The following is a 21,218-nucleotide window of genomic DNA, read 5'->3' as shown; positions in this document are numbered from 1 at the left end:
AGCACCCAGCCCAAGGGTAAGACCACACCCACTGAGCTGGACCTTCCCATGCCACTCACCGATTGAGACAATGGCCTTGCCCACAGGCCAATCTAGTAAGGGCATTTTCTTAGTTAAGACTCCCTCTTTTCAAAGGACTCTAGCTTATACTGAATCGACATAAAAGTAGCCAGGACACTACTGCTCAAATTTAAGGTTAACTCTTTTCTTTCTTCCTTCCTTCCTTCCTTCCTTTCTTTCTTTCGTCTCCTCCTTCTCCTTCATCTTCTTCTCCCATGATTCTAGTTTGTGTTGCCCAGCTGTTCTTGGGAGTGGAGCCAGCCTTAGCGCGTGATCACCAACCATACCAAGGGTCGAATCAGTAAAGAAAACTGAGTGTGTTCTCACAGAAACTATCAAATACAATAGTCCCTCAGCTAGCGGTGGTGTGACTATAGCACACTCTTTAAACAAATAAATAGAAGGTAAAAGCTTGAAGAAATCGCTGAAAGAATCGGGTGTGGCGTTCTGTGATGGGCAGAAGGAGGCTAAGGGCTACAATTCTGGCGACAGGGAGTTTCTGCTTTTTTGCAAAGTAAAGCTTTTAGAACTTTTAATCGTTTGATTCAGAGTAACAAACAAACATCCAATAAACTTCAGAAAGAAATAGCAACTTTCCGCAGCAGCAGCTGTCTTCTTGCACAGTAGTGGGAGTGTCGCGTGTCATGTGAGAGCCATGTTGCTCAGAGACTGGGACTGCTGGATCTGGACCCTGGACCACGCCTGCACCAACTGTTGTGTTCCGATCTTTGACACCACTCAGGCTTGTTACTTACATGGTGGGTGAAAAGGAAATAAACCGAACATTTGCACTACTGTAACAGCGGTGTGGTAACGCTGCAAGGATGCTCTCACCGTACCGTGGGACACTGGGCACTGCTCAATACAGGAGCTTCAGTCCCGGAGCAGCATTTCTCAACCTGTGGGTTTCGACCCCTCTGGGGGAATCAAGCAACCCTATCACCTGGATCCCTTATCAGATATCCGGCCTATCAGAGGCTTACATTACACTTCCTATCAGTAGCAAAATTACAGTTATGAAGTAGCAACGAAAGTAATTTTACAGATGGGGGGTCACCACCACATGAGGAACTGTATTAAAGGGTCAAAGCATTAGGAAGGTTGAGAACCACTGGTCCAGAGGAAGGAGGGGTGGGACAGGCAATCAAGAGGACGACTAGGAATTTTTAATTGTCCTAATGAAAAGCATTTAGTGTTGTTGAGGGTCAGAATAGTAAGGGCAGTTCATTTGTGCAAAACTGGGAAATGATGCTATCTGCTGCGGGATTCAGGCAGTTCCTCCTTGCCTCCCAGTTTGAATGTGTGGCTTCCTTCAGCAGCCAGCTGTGGTGATCACATGGATTGTAATGGTCCCTTGCTGAGTGCCCACCCCTCTCCTGAAAGAACACATGTTCCCTCCGGTGTTCAATGTGTCAACTTGATGTTTGGCACCTGTGTGCTTTGAGAAGTTCCAAGTGATTGAAGTTAAGAAAAACCAGCCAGGAGTTTTATTGAGGGAAATTCAGATTGAATTCTCTCCAGGAAAAGATTACCATAAAACCAGACTGGAGAGAGTGGGACTCGACGGAAACGAATGATTTGCACCCATGTGCCAGGAGATGTGTTAAAGGGAAACCTTCTGAAGTCGATTATTGGCCTGCCTTCGTGGATAAATCACTCCGAGATTTGTGATTTAGAATCAGGAAGAAAACACATTCCCTCATGACTTCATGAGAGGAATTCATTCCGAAAGGCTTGCACAATTTGCCTCTTTCCCTAGGGATGGGTGGAGGGACTTGTAACCTTGAAAATATTCTTGTATGGAGTACAGGAAAATGTTATATACTTCCACATAAAGACAAACACTGGAAAACCTTTTGTTGTTGCTTGTTTGATTTGCTTGGGCATTAAAAACAATTTAACTTAAGTTGGTGCTTATAACTAGTGACCTGCCAATCACATCACTAATTAATTATGTACTTGGTCCTGTGTTTCTGCTGTGTTCTCTATTCTTGGCGTCAACTTCTAGCTCGTTCACATATTTACATCATATTATTAGGCAGTGTTTAAACTTCTCTACTAACCTGGAAACGGGATCAAAGATGGTCCGTAATGTTCGAGGTGACCCCAAAAAATACATAAATAAGCCAGAAGTTGTTCCAAAGCATAGAGAATATAGCTACTCACACAGGACTATGTAATTTGTAAGGCCCAGTGAAAATTAGCAGGAGGGCCCATTGTTTAAAAAAATTATTAAGAATTATAACATGGTGATTGTGGATCATTAATTCAAGTCTAGGACCTTCTAAGCACTGGGTAACTATAAGGCCCATATACCTAGAAGCCCTTCCCAGGGTCTGTGGGACTAGCATGATTGAAAATAATCGGAAATTGTAAATGAGTATTACACGATTATGTCTCAAGGTATTTCCTTGAAAAATGCCCCTACTGTGCAAAACTCGGCTTCTGCAGTTGTATGTGTAAGCTTAGTGGTATGTCAACTCTACTCAGAGGGAATCTCTCTGCTTGGTGTTTATCTGTAAACTGATGCACTTTCTAGGTCTACTCAGACCTCACTTGAGAGAACAGATCGTTTCAGCCCAGTTTCCATCTAAGCAAACGTCCCTTCACATAGCCTAACAATCTCTACCTACTCAGTAGGTAGTCTTGGCAAACTCACCACACTGAAATCTCATAACCAACCCTAAGCATGCCCTTACTGTTCACCCCACAAGTAGAGACTCGTGTGTTAAACAAATGGAGGAGTCCATAGATAAAACAAAACAACAACAACAAGAACTTCCAGAGTTCCCAAAATGCCATCAAACAGGCCCCAATGAAATCAGTACTGGGGAGAAAATCCATGGGACCTTCAGAATAGTCCTCAGATTCAAAGTATCTACAGGCAGTCCTGTGAACACATGAGCTGACAGCCAGGCTTGCCCATGAAAGATCCTTCAGAAGCATCAGAGTTGAGAAACACAGTAAGCCAAAAGCTGATGTCAGCACTCAGCCCTACCCAGGACCCAGGCCATGGCCTGACAAGTATAGTGCGTCCCCACGGGTTAAACATGGTGTGACTGTTCAAGAGATAAGTCATCGCCTTTTCTGCAGGAGTGTTTCGTCCCTGCAGTGGTTTCCCTATCCTCAGAGGAAGTTATAAAATCTGATCCTTGAGTTTTATAAGACATCCAATCTTGTGTTAAAACTTCACTAAAAGTGATTTATCTTGCATTTTGCAACAGCTCTGCATCTCACACGTCTTCCATAACGATCATGTGAATTGCTTTTATAGTCAGAGAGGGATAAAACTTTATAGAGAGATTTCACGTCTAAATCATCTTTTGGGTTCTACGTACATGAAGGGTGCTCTGGGGTCCTGTTCCCATCCATCTCGGGCTAGCCTCTGGAACAGCGGAGGAGCCAACTACACAGCTGAGAACTGAGATGTGGGTCCCAGGTTCTCCACTGCTCAACCTTACTGGGCCTCAGTGTCCTCAGCTAAAAAAAAAAAAAAAAAAAAAAAAAAAAAAAAGATGTAAGTAGCCCAGCTTTCACCAAAGAAGGGCTGCTGTAAAGTGCAGTGCCTGTCACCAGCCTTACTAATGTCGTTGGCTGCAAGATGCTCTAGAACGGTGAGTCTATAGCCGGTGTGTCATTCAAGCCCCATAACTCCTTATGTAAATTTGAATAGCAACCTTTCAATCCTCTCAAATAATAATGAAAATAAAAGGTTCCTGATGGTACACTAGCCTTGCGTCCAGTAAGGATAACAAAAGGGTAACAGCCAATAAAGGAAAGGGGGACGTGTGACACTCACTATGGAGTCTCAGGTCTGCTTGTCACCGTCCCAGCTCATGATTTTTGTAGCAAGGTCATCTTTGTCCACGTGGCCAAATGAGCTATTTGAGAAGGTCAGTTTGTTAAAACATGCCAATAGGTGGTATGCTGTCATTCAAATCACTCGCGTGTGTGCTCACACGCACACACACACACACACAATCTAAAAGTGTCCTTGCTTCTACAGTAGGAGTGGAAGCCATTGTTGTAGTAACGCTTGCTTCTCAGTTTCTGTGTTAATAGACAGTGTCTTTGAACGGCTCCCCGGCCCCGGCAAACAGTACCCCCTCTCTTCCCTTTCCTTCACCACACTCCATGAGTTTGCTATTTAGTCTCATCCTCTTTGATCTGCCCCTTAAATCTTACCCTTTTGAGGGCTCTTGTATGACCCCATTTTCCTGGTGCTTTATATACACTCTCACGAGGATGGTCACAATCTGTTCTGATAGCTCCCACTGTCAATTTGTTGCCAACGAGCTTGAGGTCTATGTTGTCACATCAAACCCATGTAGCCTTCAGGACAACTCCACTTGGATGGCATTTGGACATCCGAACTGAGCATGCCCAGACAAAATCCTCATTCCCTGCAGGAGGCTCTGGCACGGCCACGTTTCCTACCTCAGGAAATGGCAGCCCTCTCTACCTGGCTCATCAAGCCAGGAATCTATGATTAATCCTTCACTCATCTCGGTGCTCTACAGCAAAAGCCCAGTCAATCAGCAAGTTCTCGAATTCTGTTTCTTGGAATCGGTACTTTGTATTTTTTATTCTTACTGTGAATTTTAAAAACACATTTTGTGTTGTGACCTAGCCTGTGTGTGTGGTGGGGATGGGGTTGGGGAGGGGGGAGGTATACTCACACATGCATTTCCGTGACTGAAACTTCCAGTTCTGATGGTCATATGCAAGTCCTTCTGAATTTTCCCATTCTGTTATCTTGTTTTCATTTTTGATGTTTGTAACCAATGGTTACTGGCGAATAATGAACAACCAGCGCTTCAGGGAATGGGAAGGAACACCTGAGGTGTAGTGTTTACCCGTGTGTAAACAGTGTCACTATGACTGAATCCAAGCTACCATCTAGCCAGCTCACAAACTTCCTAAATTCGTAACAATCAGCCCTCACCTCCAGCATGTCACTGCTTACGACATATTCTTTGATTGATACTGGTCTACATATCTTATGAAACTACCCATTAATTTTCATTTCCAATAACGACCGCTTCTATCTAGGCCACCACTGTTTGGGGTAGAACTGGTTTTCTGCCCACATTTATTTAATATGCTTCCAAGCTTTCTTTCTGTCCACGCTTGGTAGTCTAACTTTTGAATGATTTAAAAGACGGCCCACAGTTTGGCAACAACGTTTTCTTCCCTGCTATCTTAGAGTTTTTCCTTTTTCTTGGGTCTTTGGATATTCCTCTTAGCTTGAAAGTTCTTTCCTCCCATCTCTCATCAACTTATTCGCCCTCTTCTGTCACAGCTTAAGTGACTTCCAATGATGCTGCCATGTAGCAGGCAGGGTGAAAAGTGTTAAGTGACAAGGGGGAAGGAAGATAGCTACAGCTTTTCACTTCACGAAAGATGTACTCTAGTTCAAGTACGAGTCAAAGAGTTTTAAAAAAAAAAAAAAACCCACAAAGATGATGGTTCTCTAAGAACGTCCTACATTTGAACTGACCTGGCAGATCAGGGGAACTCTCCTCAGCCAAGTGAAGGCTGTAGAATTTCCACAGCACAATTGGGATATCTGAAGACAAATAGGACTTCACTAGTCTGTAGGATGAGTAACTACCAGCACGGGTAGAGGGAGGTGCACATGAAAGTCCACACGGCAAGGAGGGAACACGGGAACTCAGGGAGCCAGGTGAGAACCGGTGGGACTAAAGTGTGAAGCGCAGCAAGGTGGACTAAAGCCAAAACAGACAGGTGCAGGCCATGCTGAGGCCGCTGTCAACAATTCTTGTCCGAAACTAAAATGGAGGAGCACTGGCAGGTTAAAAGCATGGACGCGGGGTAATAACAGATTCGTGTTTCTGATCAAGGAAGCTCACAGGGCCCGCCATGACAATTAGAAAAGGGGGTGGAAAGAGACGAGGGCACAAATTAGAAACTATTACACTCTTCTGGACTGAGATGATGGTCATACTAATTAACATGGTGGCAGAAAGTGGAAGAAAAATCGATGTATCGTGGAGTTGGTTGAGGTAGCCTTGCTCAGACGGGACAGTGACCGTGATGATAGGAAGACACGTTGACAGGTGCTTGAGTTGCACAGCTGACCCATTATCAGAAGTGAGACATTTGGGAGGTCTGGCGAGAGCAGAAATCCCTTTGGCGGTAGACAGACCGCGTTGGAAGCGCATTTAAGATGTGCAAAATGAGACGCTTTCAGAGCTGAGAAGATTTCCTACAACACAGAAGGGAACTGGATAGGGATGCAGGTTTGTATCCATGGTGGTGAATGAATTTATCAACAGGGAATGGGTAGCATTTAAAAAAGAAAGAAAAAAAAAAGGTTAGAAACTAAGCTTCAGGGAAAGTTCATGGCTGTAGAGATGGCTCAGTATTAATAGTACTTACCGCTCCCTCACAGGATCTGGGCCCATTTGCCAGCATGGGCTTTGGGACTCCCAACCTCTGCAACACCAGTCTAGGGTACCTGATACCCTTTCCTGGCCCCTGGGAGCCCCAGACAAGCATGCAATGCCTTTACATCCATGTAGGCAACCAGTTTTCCACTTAAAAATAAAACCATAAAATTCACATTTAAATATAGAGTGATGGATAGTGAACTTACGGCAAAAGAGTGGCCAAAGTGATTGATGGAAAAGGGAGAGAAGCGGTGTTCAAACCGGCCAGCATGCGGGTATTGGGGTATCAAAAATGAAGCCTGGACATGGCCCAGTGGTTAGGGCACTTTTCTACAGGATGTGTGCCGAATTCACAGCACCCCCACGGCAACTCACAACTACCTGTACTTCTAGTTCCAGGGAATTTGATGTCCTCTCCTGACCTCCGTTGGCTCTGTACACACATAGTGCCCAGACAGACAGACATTCAGGCAAAACTCTCAAACACATAAAATAAAATAAAATAATAAAATAAAATAAAAGACTATATTTTAAAACGAATGAAGGCGTGTTGGTGGAAGAGCAATCCAAAGTAAGGATGAGGAGTCAGTGATTATTCACCAGTTAAAGGTTTGCCTTGGAGAGGAGAGACCAAGAGGAATAGTTGTGAAACTGTTGAAAACTTTTGTGTTGTACGGTGATGAAAGTCGTTTGAACATATCACCTTTGAAAGCTCGGGAGAAAGCTGAATAGTCAAAGGAATATCCAAGGATGAGTAATTGAACATAAGCAACCGTGTAACCGTGGGAAATAAGCCCTATGCTCCCATGGCACTCCTATCCTGGCCTATGCCATTGTTGAGTGTAAGTCTTTAAGAGCGGAGCCAGCTCTCCAACTACTGACCTTTGCAATCGTGCCCATACTCACAAGTACTCTTGTAGTAGCTTTGTCTCCCACTAGACTGGACTCAAAAGGACAGGCATTACCTTTGCCTCGTTTACTCCTGGATCTATTTGCAAAGTACTCAAGTGAGAGACATGGATAAGTGTCATTTTCTCTAACTGGTAAATTTCAAATAAATGGATTAGAAGTACACTCAATAAAACATAATCCGTAAGCCTCATAATACTAACAAATATGTGCACAGGTGTTTATGTATACATGTGCCCGCATGCACAATACACTGTGGTTGTTGATGTCTGAGGATAAAATTTCTAATGTAAATGCTATTGCCTTAAGCATAGGTATTTGGACACTTATATTTAAAAAAAAAAGCTTTAAAAATGAGACAGCAATTGACAGTAACCCAAGAACTAAGAACTCTCCACTCATAGATGAGCAAGGCCATGAGTCATCTTAGCACAGAGAATTTAACTGTGATAATATCAAGGAAACAAATGATGAGATCACAGCCTGTTAGGACAAGTGGGTATATCATTCACACTAATCCAGGTGTAACCCCAAATAACAGGACTTCGGCATCTATGCCTGGGATAAGTTAATGACCTACCGAGTCAAAAAAAAAAAGTTAGATGAGGGTAGAACTATGAATATTTTAAGACAATATCAAGTGACTTAAGGAAAGCAAGTCCAGACCAAAAAGAAAAAATGTGGGTGAGGGGCTCTTTAGGCCCCTCTCCTAATTGGAGAGCTATTGGCAATTAATGGCTGCTGAGGTGCTTTTCCTTTAGTAATGGGGGCACTGTTCAGTTCTCCGTGCTCCAGCAAATATCCCCAGCGCCCATGCTCATGCAAGCATCCTAAGTATTCTCCTTCAAGGAAAGAAGAGGCATGAAGGTAGAACCAGGATTTGTTGGGAAGAAATGGTACAGAGGGAATGGAGGGAGCTAAGAAAGGGTAATTAGTGTGTGTGTGGGGGGAGTGAGTATGATTATAACACATCATATACATGTATGAATTTGTCAAAGAATAATTATAATATTTTGAAGGGAAATCAGTTGTGCATGTCTTTCTGGCTTTCCCAGTTTTTTTTTTTTTTTTTATGTTGTTTAACTAACGTGGCCTTAGACATTTTTTTTAACTTATGAAATGAGGATCGATATCCCACAGAGGGGGTTTTATAAGGTAATAAAAAAAGATGGCAGATCTTGTGCAAGCCCTGTGTTTACAGGACCCAGAGTACAGGGATGAGGCATGGGAAGCTTCAATTGGAATTATCATCTGTCCAAGATCCCACCTGGAGATATAAATGTATGAGTCATCTAAAGACACATCGGATATGGCCATGGTTATACCATTTGGTATTGTATTTTGGTTGCAATGAGATCAAAAGTACATTATATAGTCTCAGGCCTGGCACCACAAGTGATCTTTAAGAGCTGCAAATGAAAGGCCCCGTCCACCAAAGGCAAGTAGAATAGAGGGCAGGTATGCAGAGCATAATTAACATTTATAGTTGAATCGCACCTCCCAGTTTGCCTAGCAGAGGAAACATTTACAGAGTCAATTCACAATTTTGTAATTGACATATAAAAATAATTTACTATCTCATGACATTAAGTTGGGATATATAGCATATTTCCTCCATGGCTGCCACTTAGTGGCTGCAATATAACCTCCATACTCTAGTTAAAACTAGAGAAGGAAGATCTAAATACCAGTGATTTATGAACTATCAAAACATGACATATCAAACTCCACAGCCTAATTCCAACAATTTAATTTCTATTGGCCTCCACAAATGCTTCAGCTTAAAAAAAAAAATTTTTTTTTTTTTGCTAACTTTGTTTTAATAGGAGTATGTTGGCTTGAGTAAGTCAATACCTTGGAAACAGCCATTTCTAGATGTATACTTACATGTCATAGTTATTATGTTTATCCCCCCACACACACAATTTTTTATCATCTTCAACACAAACTCTCCGTTCCTCCAGTTGCCTAGCTCATGAGATAAGCAGTTTGAAAGAAGAAAAGGGTTCTTGTCCATCAAAATCTCAAAGGTTCAGTCCGTGGTCTGCTGGCCTGACAGCTTCCATGCAGGAGCAATAGAGCTAGAGGGTAGCTCATCTCCTAGAGACTGGAGGGAAGAGAGAGGTAAGGGGCCAGGGATGATGTGTACTCTTCAGAAGCATGCCCCACGGGCTGGAGAGATGGCTCAGCAGTTATGAGTACTGACTGCCCTTCCAGAGGTCCTGAGTTCAATTCCCAGCAACCACATAGTGGCTCACAACCATCTGTCATGAGATCTGGCGCCCTCTTCTGGCCTGTAGGCAGAACACTGTATACTTAAAAATAAATAATCTTTAAAACAAACAAACGAACAAAAAAATCATGCCCAGAAGCCTATTTCCTATTTCCTCTAACTAGACTCCACATCTTATAGCCTGCTCAACTTTCTGGTAGCCAGTTGACTTAAGAATTCGTTGATTGGTTAATCCACTGATCCCTTCACTTCCCAGACACCCTGCCACAGACGCTGCTGCTTTAAGGACTAAGCCTTCAACACATAAGTTGAGGGGAGCATTTTTGAAGTAGATGGAATACACGGTGATCTCTATTGTGCTTTCTATACCTCAGTTTGCCTACTTTAGTGCCTTCTATAAATGGAACTGTCAGAAGCTGTCCTATGATGTGATTTATTTATTACCATGCTTTCAAGGTTCAGTATGCTGTAGTGTTTACTAAAGTTATATTCCTCCTTGTACAAAATAGCATTTCATTCCATTGTGTATTATATACATCCCATGGCCTATTCATTCATCTCTTGATGGACGTGGGTTGCTTCAAACATTTGGCTGCTCTGAGTGCTAGTGTATGGATGTGCTGCAGTCTCCACTTTTAATTATTCTGGAGATAAAGCAGAATTCTAAACCACAAAGTTTTAATACCATAAATGTGCTGTGCATGATCTGGGCTTTGGATGTTCACGCTTTGTTCATTTCAAAAGTGAAATGCCTTCAGCATCACTGCCAGAGGTTCACTTCCATGGTGATTGGGGCTTTGCCCACGTGGATAATGCAAGCTCTGTAGTGAAGAACCATGGCTTCCTGCCACTAATGAGGACTTTGTGTGGGTGTGTCCACATTCTTAAACTCTAAAGTATAGAAAATAACCTTTCTTCCCGATGCAATAGTTATTTGTACTTTCTTCACTCTCCAAAACCGGTGCTCTTTGGTAAAATAGCAAACTCCAAATAATACAGAAAACCACTACCAGTAGCCATGCCAGGATGGAGATAGTGAGGCAGACATTGCAACTAAGCTCTGGGAATCAATGCTAGTTGGTGATGCTGTTCCCTCAGAGCCAGAAACATCCAGCCTAGAAACAAGATGGTTCCAAGAAAGCACGCACAAATGTTTAGAGAAGTGGGTGCAGCATCTGCAGATCAGAGATGCAGGAAGCTGGGTGTGCAGGCTGATGAGCACACAGTTCACGTCCCTGTCTCATTGAAAGGCAGTATGGCAAGATACCTGGCCTATACTCATTCAGCTTTATTACAGGGTGCTTGCCTAATGCTGCATTGTTCCATTGTATAAAGAAGAGATTAAAAGGATTGTATAACAGTATTAAATCATCCAGCAGTGTCTAATACCTGACCAGAGCCTCTTAAGTGTCATTAAAGACAAGAAGACACTGCCAGGAAGGAGGAGACTAGGGGCATGTGCCACTCAGTGCAGTGTGGGGTCCTGACACGGATCCTGGGACAGAGGAAAGACACAGCAAAGAAGAAGGCAGCAGTCTGGGTGGTACTGATGGACCGGTGTTGACTTCTTGCTTGGAGTATCTGTCCTAGAATTCTACAAGATGTTAGCAGGCCGAGTGCCGGCCATACCGGAGCTCCTTATTGGTGCAACGGGCTTGCATTCGTAACACAACTGCTCTGACATCTGTCATGGCCATGACTCCATCTCTGTCTCCTCTCCAATCCCAATGCAGGGTGTGCTGGATACATCATGTCACCGGCATGTGGGTGTACCCTTTCCTGGAACATATTGGCTCGGGCGCCAGGATCATCTTCTTTGGGTCAACAACAGTTCTAATGAATTTCCTTTACCTGCTGGGAGAAGTGCTGAACAGCTACATCTGGGATACCCAGAGAAGTGAGTATCGTTCAGAGCACATGAAACAAGAACAGCCCTGCCTGGGAGAGCCTTGGCCGAGGGAGACTTCTGCAGCAGCCTCTCCTTCAGCCTTCCGCACAGGCCCTCCATGGCAGCGTCCTTTGGCTTTTTGTTTTATTACAGTGTTAATTTAGGAGCTGCTGGCTGTGTTACCTGAAAGGTTTATTTCTCACTTGGTCTTCTTAAGTGGTAAAACATCCAAACCTGAAGATAAAAGAAGCATGTTTGTAAAATTATACAGAAAAAAAAAAAAAAACAGTGTTAACAGGAAAACAAAAGTAAAGCCAGCTATGATTAATAGAATTCTGCCGTAGTGAAAGGACCCTAAATTAAATAGTAAGTTATTGGAAGAGCCTCATTAAAAAATCACCAGATCTTTTCATGGATGCCATAGCCGCAAAGGAATCTCGTGACCATGAAGCCAGAACTGTCCTGGTGGCTACCCTTTACTAGCGTGAAAGGTCACAGAGAGATGCAGTCATTAAAGAATAGGTTTCATTGCCACTAAAGGTCCCTTAAGCTTTGATTTGATTGCTCGTTTGTTTCTATTTGTAGCAAACCCTCCTTCTTGACAATTCACACCGTCTTGTCTAAGCTGGGACAAGCGTGTCCAAGATCTATGGGAGAACAATAAGCGTTAAGAGGTGAAAAAGTAAGGGTTTGCCCAGGTAGTGATCTGAAGCCTGCATGAAACACATCCAGAGGCTGCCATAGCATTTTCAGAGAGATCTGGACATCGCCTCCTCGGACACGGTCATTCTAGATGCCACCTATAAATGGACTGTGATCCACAATGTTGAGCACATGACTGAGGGCCAGTCCATGTGAAGGATCTCAGACCACTTGACTAATAAAGTAGCGCTTGCACACCCATTCAATCAGATTGGTTTTGTGTGTGCTTCTTCTGAGACCCTGTGCGTGTGTCAATGTGTCAGCCAATGCTAAATGGTCCTCTGTTTTAAACCCTTCAGACCACAGCTTGGAGATCCAGACGTTAATCTTTTCATGACGTCTCCTCCACTCAACAGAAGCAGTGATCTTTCTCTTTTAAATTATAGAATTATTTGGTTCCCTTAAAAATGTTCTTGAAGTAAAATGCAAGACTGTTTCCTCACCATCTTCGGAGAATAGCTGTAGTTAGATTTAAGCTAATATGTGCAGTCCGGGGAAAAAATTTCGGGTGTCCTCTGTCCCCTGGATTTGCTCAGTTCTGGCCGACATTTGACCATAACTCCGCTACTTCCTTGAGGAGTTGCCTGAACGGCAGAAGAGATAAACATCCACTCTAGACTAAAGAATGTTGCTACCAGCTGCACAGAATAAGGAGTTAAAAATGAATAGCGACACTGAGTTTTCTGAATTGTCTGTGCAGCTTCACTGGTCTCTGTTATTTTCTTGCATGGCATGCAAGTTAGTCACCAATTTATAGCTTATTTCTCTTTAGAGATTAATTTTGTCTATATTTATTTAGTGCAGTCCCTAGGAGCTGTTGTTTGTGTCAAACTAGCATCTTCCTACTGAAGGCCTTCCCGTGTGTGTGTGTATGTGTGTGTGTGTGTGGTGTATGTGTTCACACACACCTGAACATACACATGTATATGTACATGCACATGCTGATGAGCTCTTTAACGCAGTATAAAATATGCTCCCACAAATCTGTTACTATAAAATTCCGAAATGGTAAAAATGTCTTCCTGAATTCCTTAATGGTTTTGAGTGACTCAAACCCTGGGGTTTGTGTATGCTGTACCTTCGAGATGGAAGACGCTTTGGTGACTGTTACAGCAGGGGTAAGTCCTAGGAATTATCTGAAGCCACCCTCCCCTTTACAAAGGCAACTGAAGCAAGTGAGCTTCTGAAATAGTTGTTGTCAAAGCCTGTGTCTTCCGCTCAAGCTTCAGCCCCTTGTCGCTTCTAGTGAACTATCAGAATGTCTCTGGGTTTTAGAAACATGAAACAGGCCTGCCTGCCAGGAAATACAAGGCCTTAAAATAAGTTCAAGTAATAGCCAGGTGTTTACTCCATTTCAAATAAAGTAACTCAATGTAGATTTGTGAGAACTGTGTTTGCGCTAATAAAATGCCACAAGCTGGGTGTCTTAAACAGTAGGAAGAGGCTGACTGTGGTCCCCCTTTTAGAGGAACGTATTTGATGACATTCACCCTAATGGCTTCATGTTGACTTGTGAAGACCTCGCCCAAATAAAATTACATTGTGAGACACTAGGGATTAGGAATTCAACATTACACGCTTGGGGCTCTAAATAATTCATCCTGTAATCGTTCCCCTACCATAAATGTCTTTCACATATGTAAAATATGTTCTCCTAATGCCAGTAGCTCCCAAAAGCCATTCTGACATCAACTCTTCAATCCAAAAAAGAGAGGAAGGAAGGAAGGAAGGAAGGAAGGAAGGAAGGAAGGAAGAAGAGAAGGAAGATCTCTTCTGAAGTATGACATAAACCTACAAACCATGTATTGTCATAATTCAAGCCAAAACAAAATCATTTTTCAGGTTCTTGTAAACCTATAAAACTAGACACAAAGTTACATAGTGGTGTAGCAGGCCTGGCATGTGCAGTCCCCTTCCAAATGGGAGGAAGGAAGGAAGCAAAGAGCTCCCAAACAAGTCTGAAAGCAAGGGGAAGTTTCCTTTCATTTAAAGGCTTGAGAATAAGCCTCTTTGGCTGGATGCTGTAGCCCCAAGGCTCACAAGGAGTGGTTGGGCCCTGCTTTCCAAACCCTGGAGAACAGAAGATCCACCCTCCTCCAAATCCTGGAAAGGGATCATGGGGTGTGTGTTGGGGGGTGCTGTGGAGCCAAGGGACAGCTAGGGACTGGAACTAGAAGTCTCTGTGTCATTGGTCCTCTGTTTCATGCTGTGTCTGGACCTTTTGTCCAGGTTTGTACTTTCTTTGAGCACAAACCTCTCAAAGAGCAGCCTTCAGAAGGTCTTCCTGGATAGCTGCCTGTCGTTCTGGCTTCTGCCGCAGCCATTGCTTGGATCCATGAGTCAGATGCCTAATTTCTTTAAGGAACAATTGTCTAGCCACACCCTGGGCATCCCCTCCCATCCTGAAGTAGTGTGGGTCAGGACTTTGGCATATGATTGTGCAATTCAACCCACGGCACCTGAAGCATTTCTGTCCTTCAGCAAAGACTCTGTTTTAACTCCGGCAACTCTGCGGTTGCTCTCACCGGACTCAAATTTTAAAAGATTAGAAACAAGAGTGCTCAAGAGCGAAAGGCCTGGGCAAGGGCAGAGAGAATGGGCACCAGAGGCTCAGGGGAGGGAGTCAGACCCAGGCCCCCATGTGCAAGACTAGGCCCCTTCTCTGTAACACCCAGCCAGGATGCCTCAGGCTCTCACTTTCTGATCACTGCCTAGTGGAAACCATCTCCCATCTCCCTACTTGATAATAGGTGTGGATACTTCCCCCAGGTCAGTTCACAGGAACAGCCTGCCTCAGCTCTTTGATGGGTTTCTGATGGGTTCTTTTTGTTGGGTTTGGTTTAGTTAGGTTTTTGTGGAAATACATTCAGTTCTTTCACTCTTAATGGCTAATGGCTGTGTGATTTTTTTTTTTTTTTTTTTTAACCCTCTACGTCATGGCTGCAAAACCAATATATGCGAGGATCCATTTAGGGAAGTTGAGATCCCCCCATCTCTGTTCTCTTTTGAAGATTCCACTATTGCTCCCACATCAACCCATCAGCAGAAGGTTCTGGAGGAAAGAGACCAGAGAGAGAGAGAGAGAGAGAGAGAGAGAGAGAGAGAGACAACCAAACAACAACAAGGACTTATTTTGCATCCCATCATCTACCCCCATCTTCTTTACTCCTGTGCAGAAAACATGGGACTCGGGTGTGTGTGTGCTGGCTGAAGGAAAACTGCATTGTTAGCTCTCTTTGCCTTGGCTACCTACCCAACAACGGAGATGCAAAGTTTGCTCTTCCTTTCCTCCAACTCCTCTCTCCCTGAGCCCTGGTTCCTAGGTGTGACGTTTCCCTCTCGTGATCCGTGGGGAGTATTTTAGTGACCGTTTTAGATCTCAGCCAGTTCCTTGCCTGTGAAAATTTACAAGAGAAGATACCTTCTCTGAGCATTGACCCACACCCCACTGCCTGCCTGTTCCAGACTTCCTAAAGCTAACTGGGAGTAGAAGCTGTTGGAGGCGGGGGTCCCTAATTATCCCTAGAATAATTGCTGCCCTCTGAGGGTGCGTTTATGATTGATCATTATGGGGCCCGTGTATGTTGTGTACTGCTAGATCTTCTTTCAGAGGTCTCCTCTAAGTGCATTTAATATCAATGGCGATTGGCTGCACGGCTACTAGGAAATAGACACTGCCAAGCACTAGGACTGTAAGTAAGGACGAAATCATTAACGATCTTGCCCTTCGAGATCTCTGCCCCTGTAGACGTCCACATTTATAAAAGAACGCTAACAGGACCAGAAAGACAGGATTTCGGATGTCTTTTTTTCTTCATCACTATTGAAACAAACACACAAGAAGTATTCACGAACTTTGGGGAAGATTAGAAAAATGTTTATCTAGAAGCAAAAGAAAAAAGAAGTGGGCGGGATTTCTGGACTTAAGTGTAACTTACAAGAGCGGCTGGAACAATGTCGTCTCCAGGAAAATGAACCATCACCCACCATCCACTGAAGACAAGAGACAAAGCCTTCCTGACCCAGTACATACAGGGCCTTCAGGAAAAGCAGATCGGGATGGGGTGGCTCCGGCAGGCAGGCAGGCAGAGCTCGAGTTTCAGAGTGCACAACTATGGGGCCAGAAACATAGTTGAGTCCGGTGATTCCTGGCATGCCTGAGGCTCCAGGTTCATGCCCTAACATGGGGCAGAGGGCAGGATTAAATTGTGTGAGGGTGTGTGTTGCAAATAAGCAGAAACGGCTTCTATGGCTAGTGAAGGCTCTTTGAGATTTGAAAAATAAATAAATAAATAAATAAATAAAATTGAAAAAGGAAAGTTCTTAGGCTTTTAGAAACCCAAATCCCGAGCCTTAAGAATGGACGGAACTGAAGTGAAAAATAAATGAAGCTGTTTAAATGCATCAGCTACATGGCTCCTGCTGCGGGGGGGTGGGGGGCTGGTTAAGAAACAATCCGGCTGGAGTATCCATCACGCAACCCAATGAGTCAGGAGTCATCCTGCCCCAGGGTCCTCCTCCCAGAAGCTCGAGAATCGGGCTGTGTCACAGAAATGTCAGGAAAGCGTGGGGAGAGAGGCCACTGAGGGTGTTTCTAGAAAACATTGTAAATTGCTTTCCTTCTTCACTAGGAGAAGGAAAGAGAGGATGGAAAGGCGGATGGAAGTAAGCGACGGTAGCCAGAGGTTCTCGGAGCAGCTCCCTATAGCTCTGCGTCTGATGCTTAAATAAAGCTTTCTGTTGTACTTCTAGGTATGGAAGAAGAGAAAGAGAAGCCTAAGCTGGAATGAGATCTGAGTCTAAAAGGAGAAACAGGAAGGAGCTACCCTTGAATTCTTCTGGCCCTGGGCAGCAGCAGTGAGGATAGAGCCTCAAAGGGGCCATGGCATCAATCCTGTCTCCCTGACCCTGAGGGAGGACAACTTTTAGATACGAAAATGTGCAAAATAGGATGCATTGCTCTCGAAAATAACTCACCCTTGTTGTTTTAAGTACTCTATCCAAGTTCACTATTGATGACATATGTTTCCTCTTTTCTAGTTTTAAAACTAAAGTTGGTCATTGAATTTTCAGTTTTACAATAATAACTCCATTTAATTAAGGGGAAAAAATGATTGTTTCTTGTTGAGGAATATGGTAAAGTTGGAGTGGCAGGTGTGGGTCAAGGCATTCATATTTAGTCTTAAAATGTGGCTGGAATAACGACTCTAGGACACAATGTAGGCCCAAGAAGGGGCAGGATAGATGGTTCCTGTAGTGACTGTCATGGTTGCCTCAAGTGATCAGTGTTAGTAATAGTATCAATTCAGTCAAATTGATAAGTGTGCTTGAATTTCCCTATTTAATATGTGAATACTTCCCACATGCAGATGTTACTACTGTTAATAAAGATCAACCAAAAAAATAAAAATGTGATGTTGGAATGATCCATCTCAGTCTTAACAACCTGGTTGAAGTGTCTGTTCTTATTTGTTACTATTGAAGCAGACCTGTTAAAAGTAGGTTGACTATACCCCATTCATTCCTATGACTTTCATTTTAAACGTGGCATGTTTTCATAATTCCAGAAAGAACACTTTAAGAATCTAACTTATAAACTCTTGGCCATGGTTACTTGAAAGGTAGAAAACAGTGTTATAAAATATTACTTAGTATGAATATTGATTGTACATGCTAAGATAGATAAACAAGTAATATAAAACCATTCTAAAAATTACTTACTTGGTGATACAAATTAGAAAGTGCTAGAAAACCCACCCCCATAGGCACCTAGAATGTGTTCTCTTTTATTTTATCTACATCCACTGCTTCATAAAGGAGCCTGATTATCCCCACTCCCTACTGGAAAAGGCTTGGGATCCCCTAAAGAAAGAATTGTTTATGAGGCTCCTGGTGGTTTATTGGCAGATAATCTGAAGATATATGCTTTAGTAATAAATGTATTCACAAATCACAAAATATATAACCAATCCTAAACACTATTTTATTAAAAAGTTCAACCAAAAGAAAAGTTCAGTTAACAACCATGCTTACCAAAACAAGACCAAAAAAAAAAAATATTTTGGAAGAACTCCAAACATATCAATATCGATGGCCATAAAGTAATTTAATTTATGCACTGAAAGAACTAGATTTCAGGACAGCTTTCAAAGGAAAAAACAACTCTACCCTATACATCGCAAAACAGACACAAAGTGACTTTGTCCTGCCAGACTGCAAACAGGACATTTGGAAAAAGCAGGAACCAAATGAAACAAGGGTTTCTAAAATCCAGACCTACTTCCTTGATGGTGAACTTAATCATTTGTAAGTCCTGTCTCTAGAGGTATGCTTGGCAGAAATATGGGTGGCCTGAGGGGCATTGCCAAATTGGTTCCTTACCTCATAGGAAAGATCATGCAAAAATCTACTGAAAAAGAAATCCAAACAGTACCACATCCTTGGGGCAGCTCCTATAAATTAATAGTGCCACCGTCAAAGAGAGAAGGATCCTGAGTTGGTGGTTACCATCACAACTGCCTTTAACTCACTCTTTTGAACAAAGGACACATCCAAAGTAAAAATCGTGTTGTTCTGCCTACAATGCACATGTTGAAGCCTTAATGTCTGGTAAGTCAGACTGTATTTGGAGATAACACCCTTTAAGGGGAGGTGAAGTTAAAATAGGCTCATTGACAAGCCCCTAATTCAATCTAACTGCAAGCCATGGAGAGAAACTACAGCAGCTAAGTCTCAGTCTTGTACTTCAGCCTCTAGAATGGAGGACGCTAAATTCCCTTTGTTGAAGCCATCACTCTGCATTTTCTTATAAAACTCCTAGTAAGCTATCTGTGCCTATGAACAAAATACTGATGGGAGGAGGAGGAAGAGAAGGAAGGGGGAAGAGGAAGAGGACAACAAAGAAGAAGAAGAAGAAGAAGAAGAAAAGAAAAAGAAGACATTGTAAATATATTAATATGATGACTCCACTTATCCACTTAACAAGAATTATTCCAGAAGATTAGTTTTGCCAGAATAACCCAATATAAACCCTTGTATGTGGTATGATGCTATTAAAATTGTCTTTTATTACACAGTGCCAGCAGTATTTTTAAGGTGATTGTAATTGTGTCTCAATATCAGTGGCCTTGGTAAGTATAAAACTCCATGGGGCATCAAGGTCCCATTACAGTAACGATGTCATACTCCTTGGAGGATAGAGTGAGTGCCACGTTCATGCAAATGAATAATAGATAAATTGTCCCTTCAAATTTAAAGAAAATAATCAGACCATTCATGTTTACAAAATATCTATGCCTCTAGTCATCACATGCTATATCTTAATATACATCTTCTAAAGTAAAATTAAACGGTTTCTTTGTCCAGGCATTATCACCAGGAAGGAGGCATATTGATTGGTGTGTCTTCCTGTACTTTAAAGGAGCACTGGCTGCATGGTCCTTAACTGCTAATATGGTTAAAGGAAGTTTAAGACCCTGTAAACTAAAGTGTGAAGAGTAATGGTCATGATTTTCTGATTTATGACTTAAAACACACATATGCAAAATCTGGACCACTTATGCCTTACTGCTAACAGCAACAGCGATGAAAAGCCACCCCTACAGCTAAGTTCAAATTATATTTACTCGGCTAGCAAACACACAGGATTTGGTGGACTGCACTTGTCTGTGGGCTCCTGATACCTGAGAAGGTGACAACAGCTGGTGGTTACAGCCACTAAGAGACTGACTCACTTGCATGGCCACTGACTGCTGCTGGCTCTCAACTGTGACCGCCTGAGGCTATGATTTTTCCAAGTGACTGCTCAGCTTTATCCTATGGTTACTTGTCATTTTCTTAAATAAAGTGTGTAACTGTTTTGCCTGCATGTATAACCTCTCTCCATGTTTGTGACTTGTGTCTATAGGGGCCAGAAGGTGTCATATCCCCTAGAACTGGAGTTACAGGCAGCTATAAGTTTCTGTGTGGGTGCTAGGAATGAAACCCAGAAACTTCTGGAAGAACAGCTGGTGCTCCTAACCACAAATCTATCTCTCCAGCCCCAACATGTTCTTTATAAAAATTAGAATATTTGTTTTATAACTCTTTTACTCACCCATATGATATAATTAGAAGAATTTTTCCAATGTTTATCTGTACTTTGCTTTATATTAACTTTTGGTTAGCATACAAAACTATAGATTTCATTTTGACGTTTTCCTACACACATGCACTCTGTTCATATCTGCACATCCCATTTACACTCCTTTGTCCCTCTTTCCTTCATGCCTGACATTTTTTATTGGCTTTGTAACAATGTGACAGCTGGGTCCCTGCAGCCGCATGCTAAAAATACATCTCTTAGTGTGACTAAGCAGACATCACATACCCCTGCATAGATGTAAGTGGTGGGAACATAGAAACCGCATCTTGATGGACAAGCATCAATGTGACATGGTAAAAAGAATTTATGGGACCAGGACATAGTAGTAGCTGGATTTGGACATGGCTGCACACATCCAAAACAACAAGATGGAAGGTAAGTTGAAATTCAATAGAATAGATAGCTTTGGATGGGGTGGGGGGCTGGAAGAGGAGGACCGAGTGGAGACAGCAAAGGAAAGAGGAAATGAGGGAGAGGCTAAAGACTAAAAGGTCCATTTGAGTGGTGGTATGAAACCCTAATAGAGCAGAAGCTTCCTAAAGTCTATACATGTATGAAGATGATCTAAGCGAAGTTGCCAAATAATGAGGGAAGCAGAGCTCCAACTGGCCGTCTCTCATCACCAGATGAAACTTCCTGCACCAGGATTGAGTTACAACTGAGTCATTGGCCAAAGGGGTCCCATGGGAACCCCCAAACAACTCAGCTGGCACCAAGATTATAGGTTGCTCTCTACAAACTGAAGGCAAAGCTAAATTGCTAAAGACAACACCTACACAACTCAATGAACATGGAGAAGTTGAGCTCATGTCAGCATAGAACCTTCAGCCCCACATTCTAGCATCTACCAAAGTCAAAATATTACCAAAA

At 42.8% G+C, this 21,218-nt stretch overlaps 1 protein-coding gene across 2 annotated transcripts in view; it reads left to right on the top strand.

Moving 5' to 3' along the window:
- The window catches only part of Aig1 (androgen induced 1), a 208,747-nt gene extending 191,440 nt beyond the window's left edge, over positions 1-17,307 (top strand). For both annotated transcript variants that reach the window (XM_051206173.1, XM_051206172.1), the window contains 2 exons: positions 11,349-11,512; positions 16,958-17,307. In XM_051206173.1, coding sequence (XP_051062130.1) covers positions 11,349-11,512; positions 16,958-16,985 — 192 coding nt within the window. In that variant the 3' untranslated portion in view covers positions 16,986-17,307. The remainder of the gene's footprint in view (positions 1-11,348; positions 11,513-16,957) is intronic.
- The last annotated feature ends 3,911 nt before the right edge of the window (positions 17,308-21,218 follow it).

Source organism: Phodopus roborovskii, unplaced genomic scaffold, assembly GCF_943737965.1.
Source record: "Phodopus roborovskii unplaced genomic scaffold, PHOROB, whole genome shotgun sequence".
Classification (NCBI taxonomy): domain Eukaryota; kingdom Metazoa; phylum Chordata; class Mammalia; order Rodentia; family Cricetidae; genus Phodopus; species Phodopus roborovskii.
The sequence above is the reverse complement of the archived record's forward strand: the minus strand, read 5'-3'. Positions and strand labels throughout refer to the sequence as shown.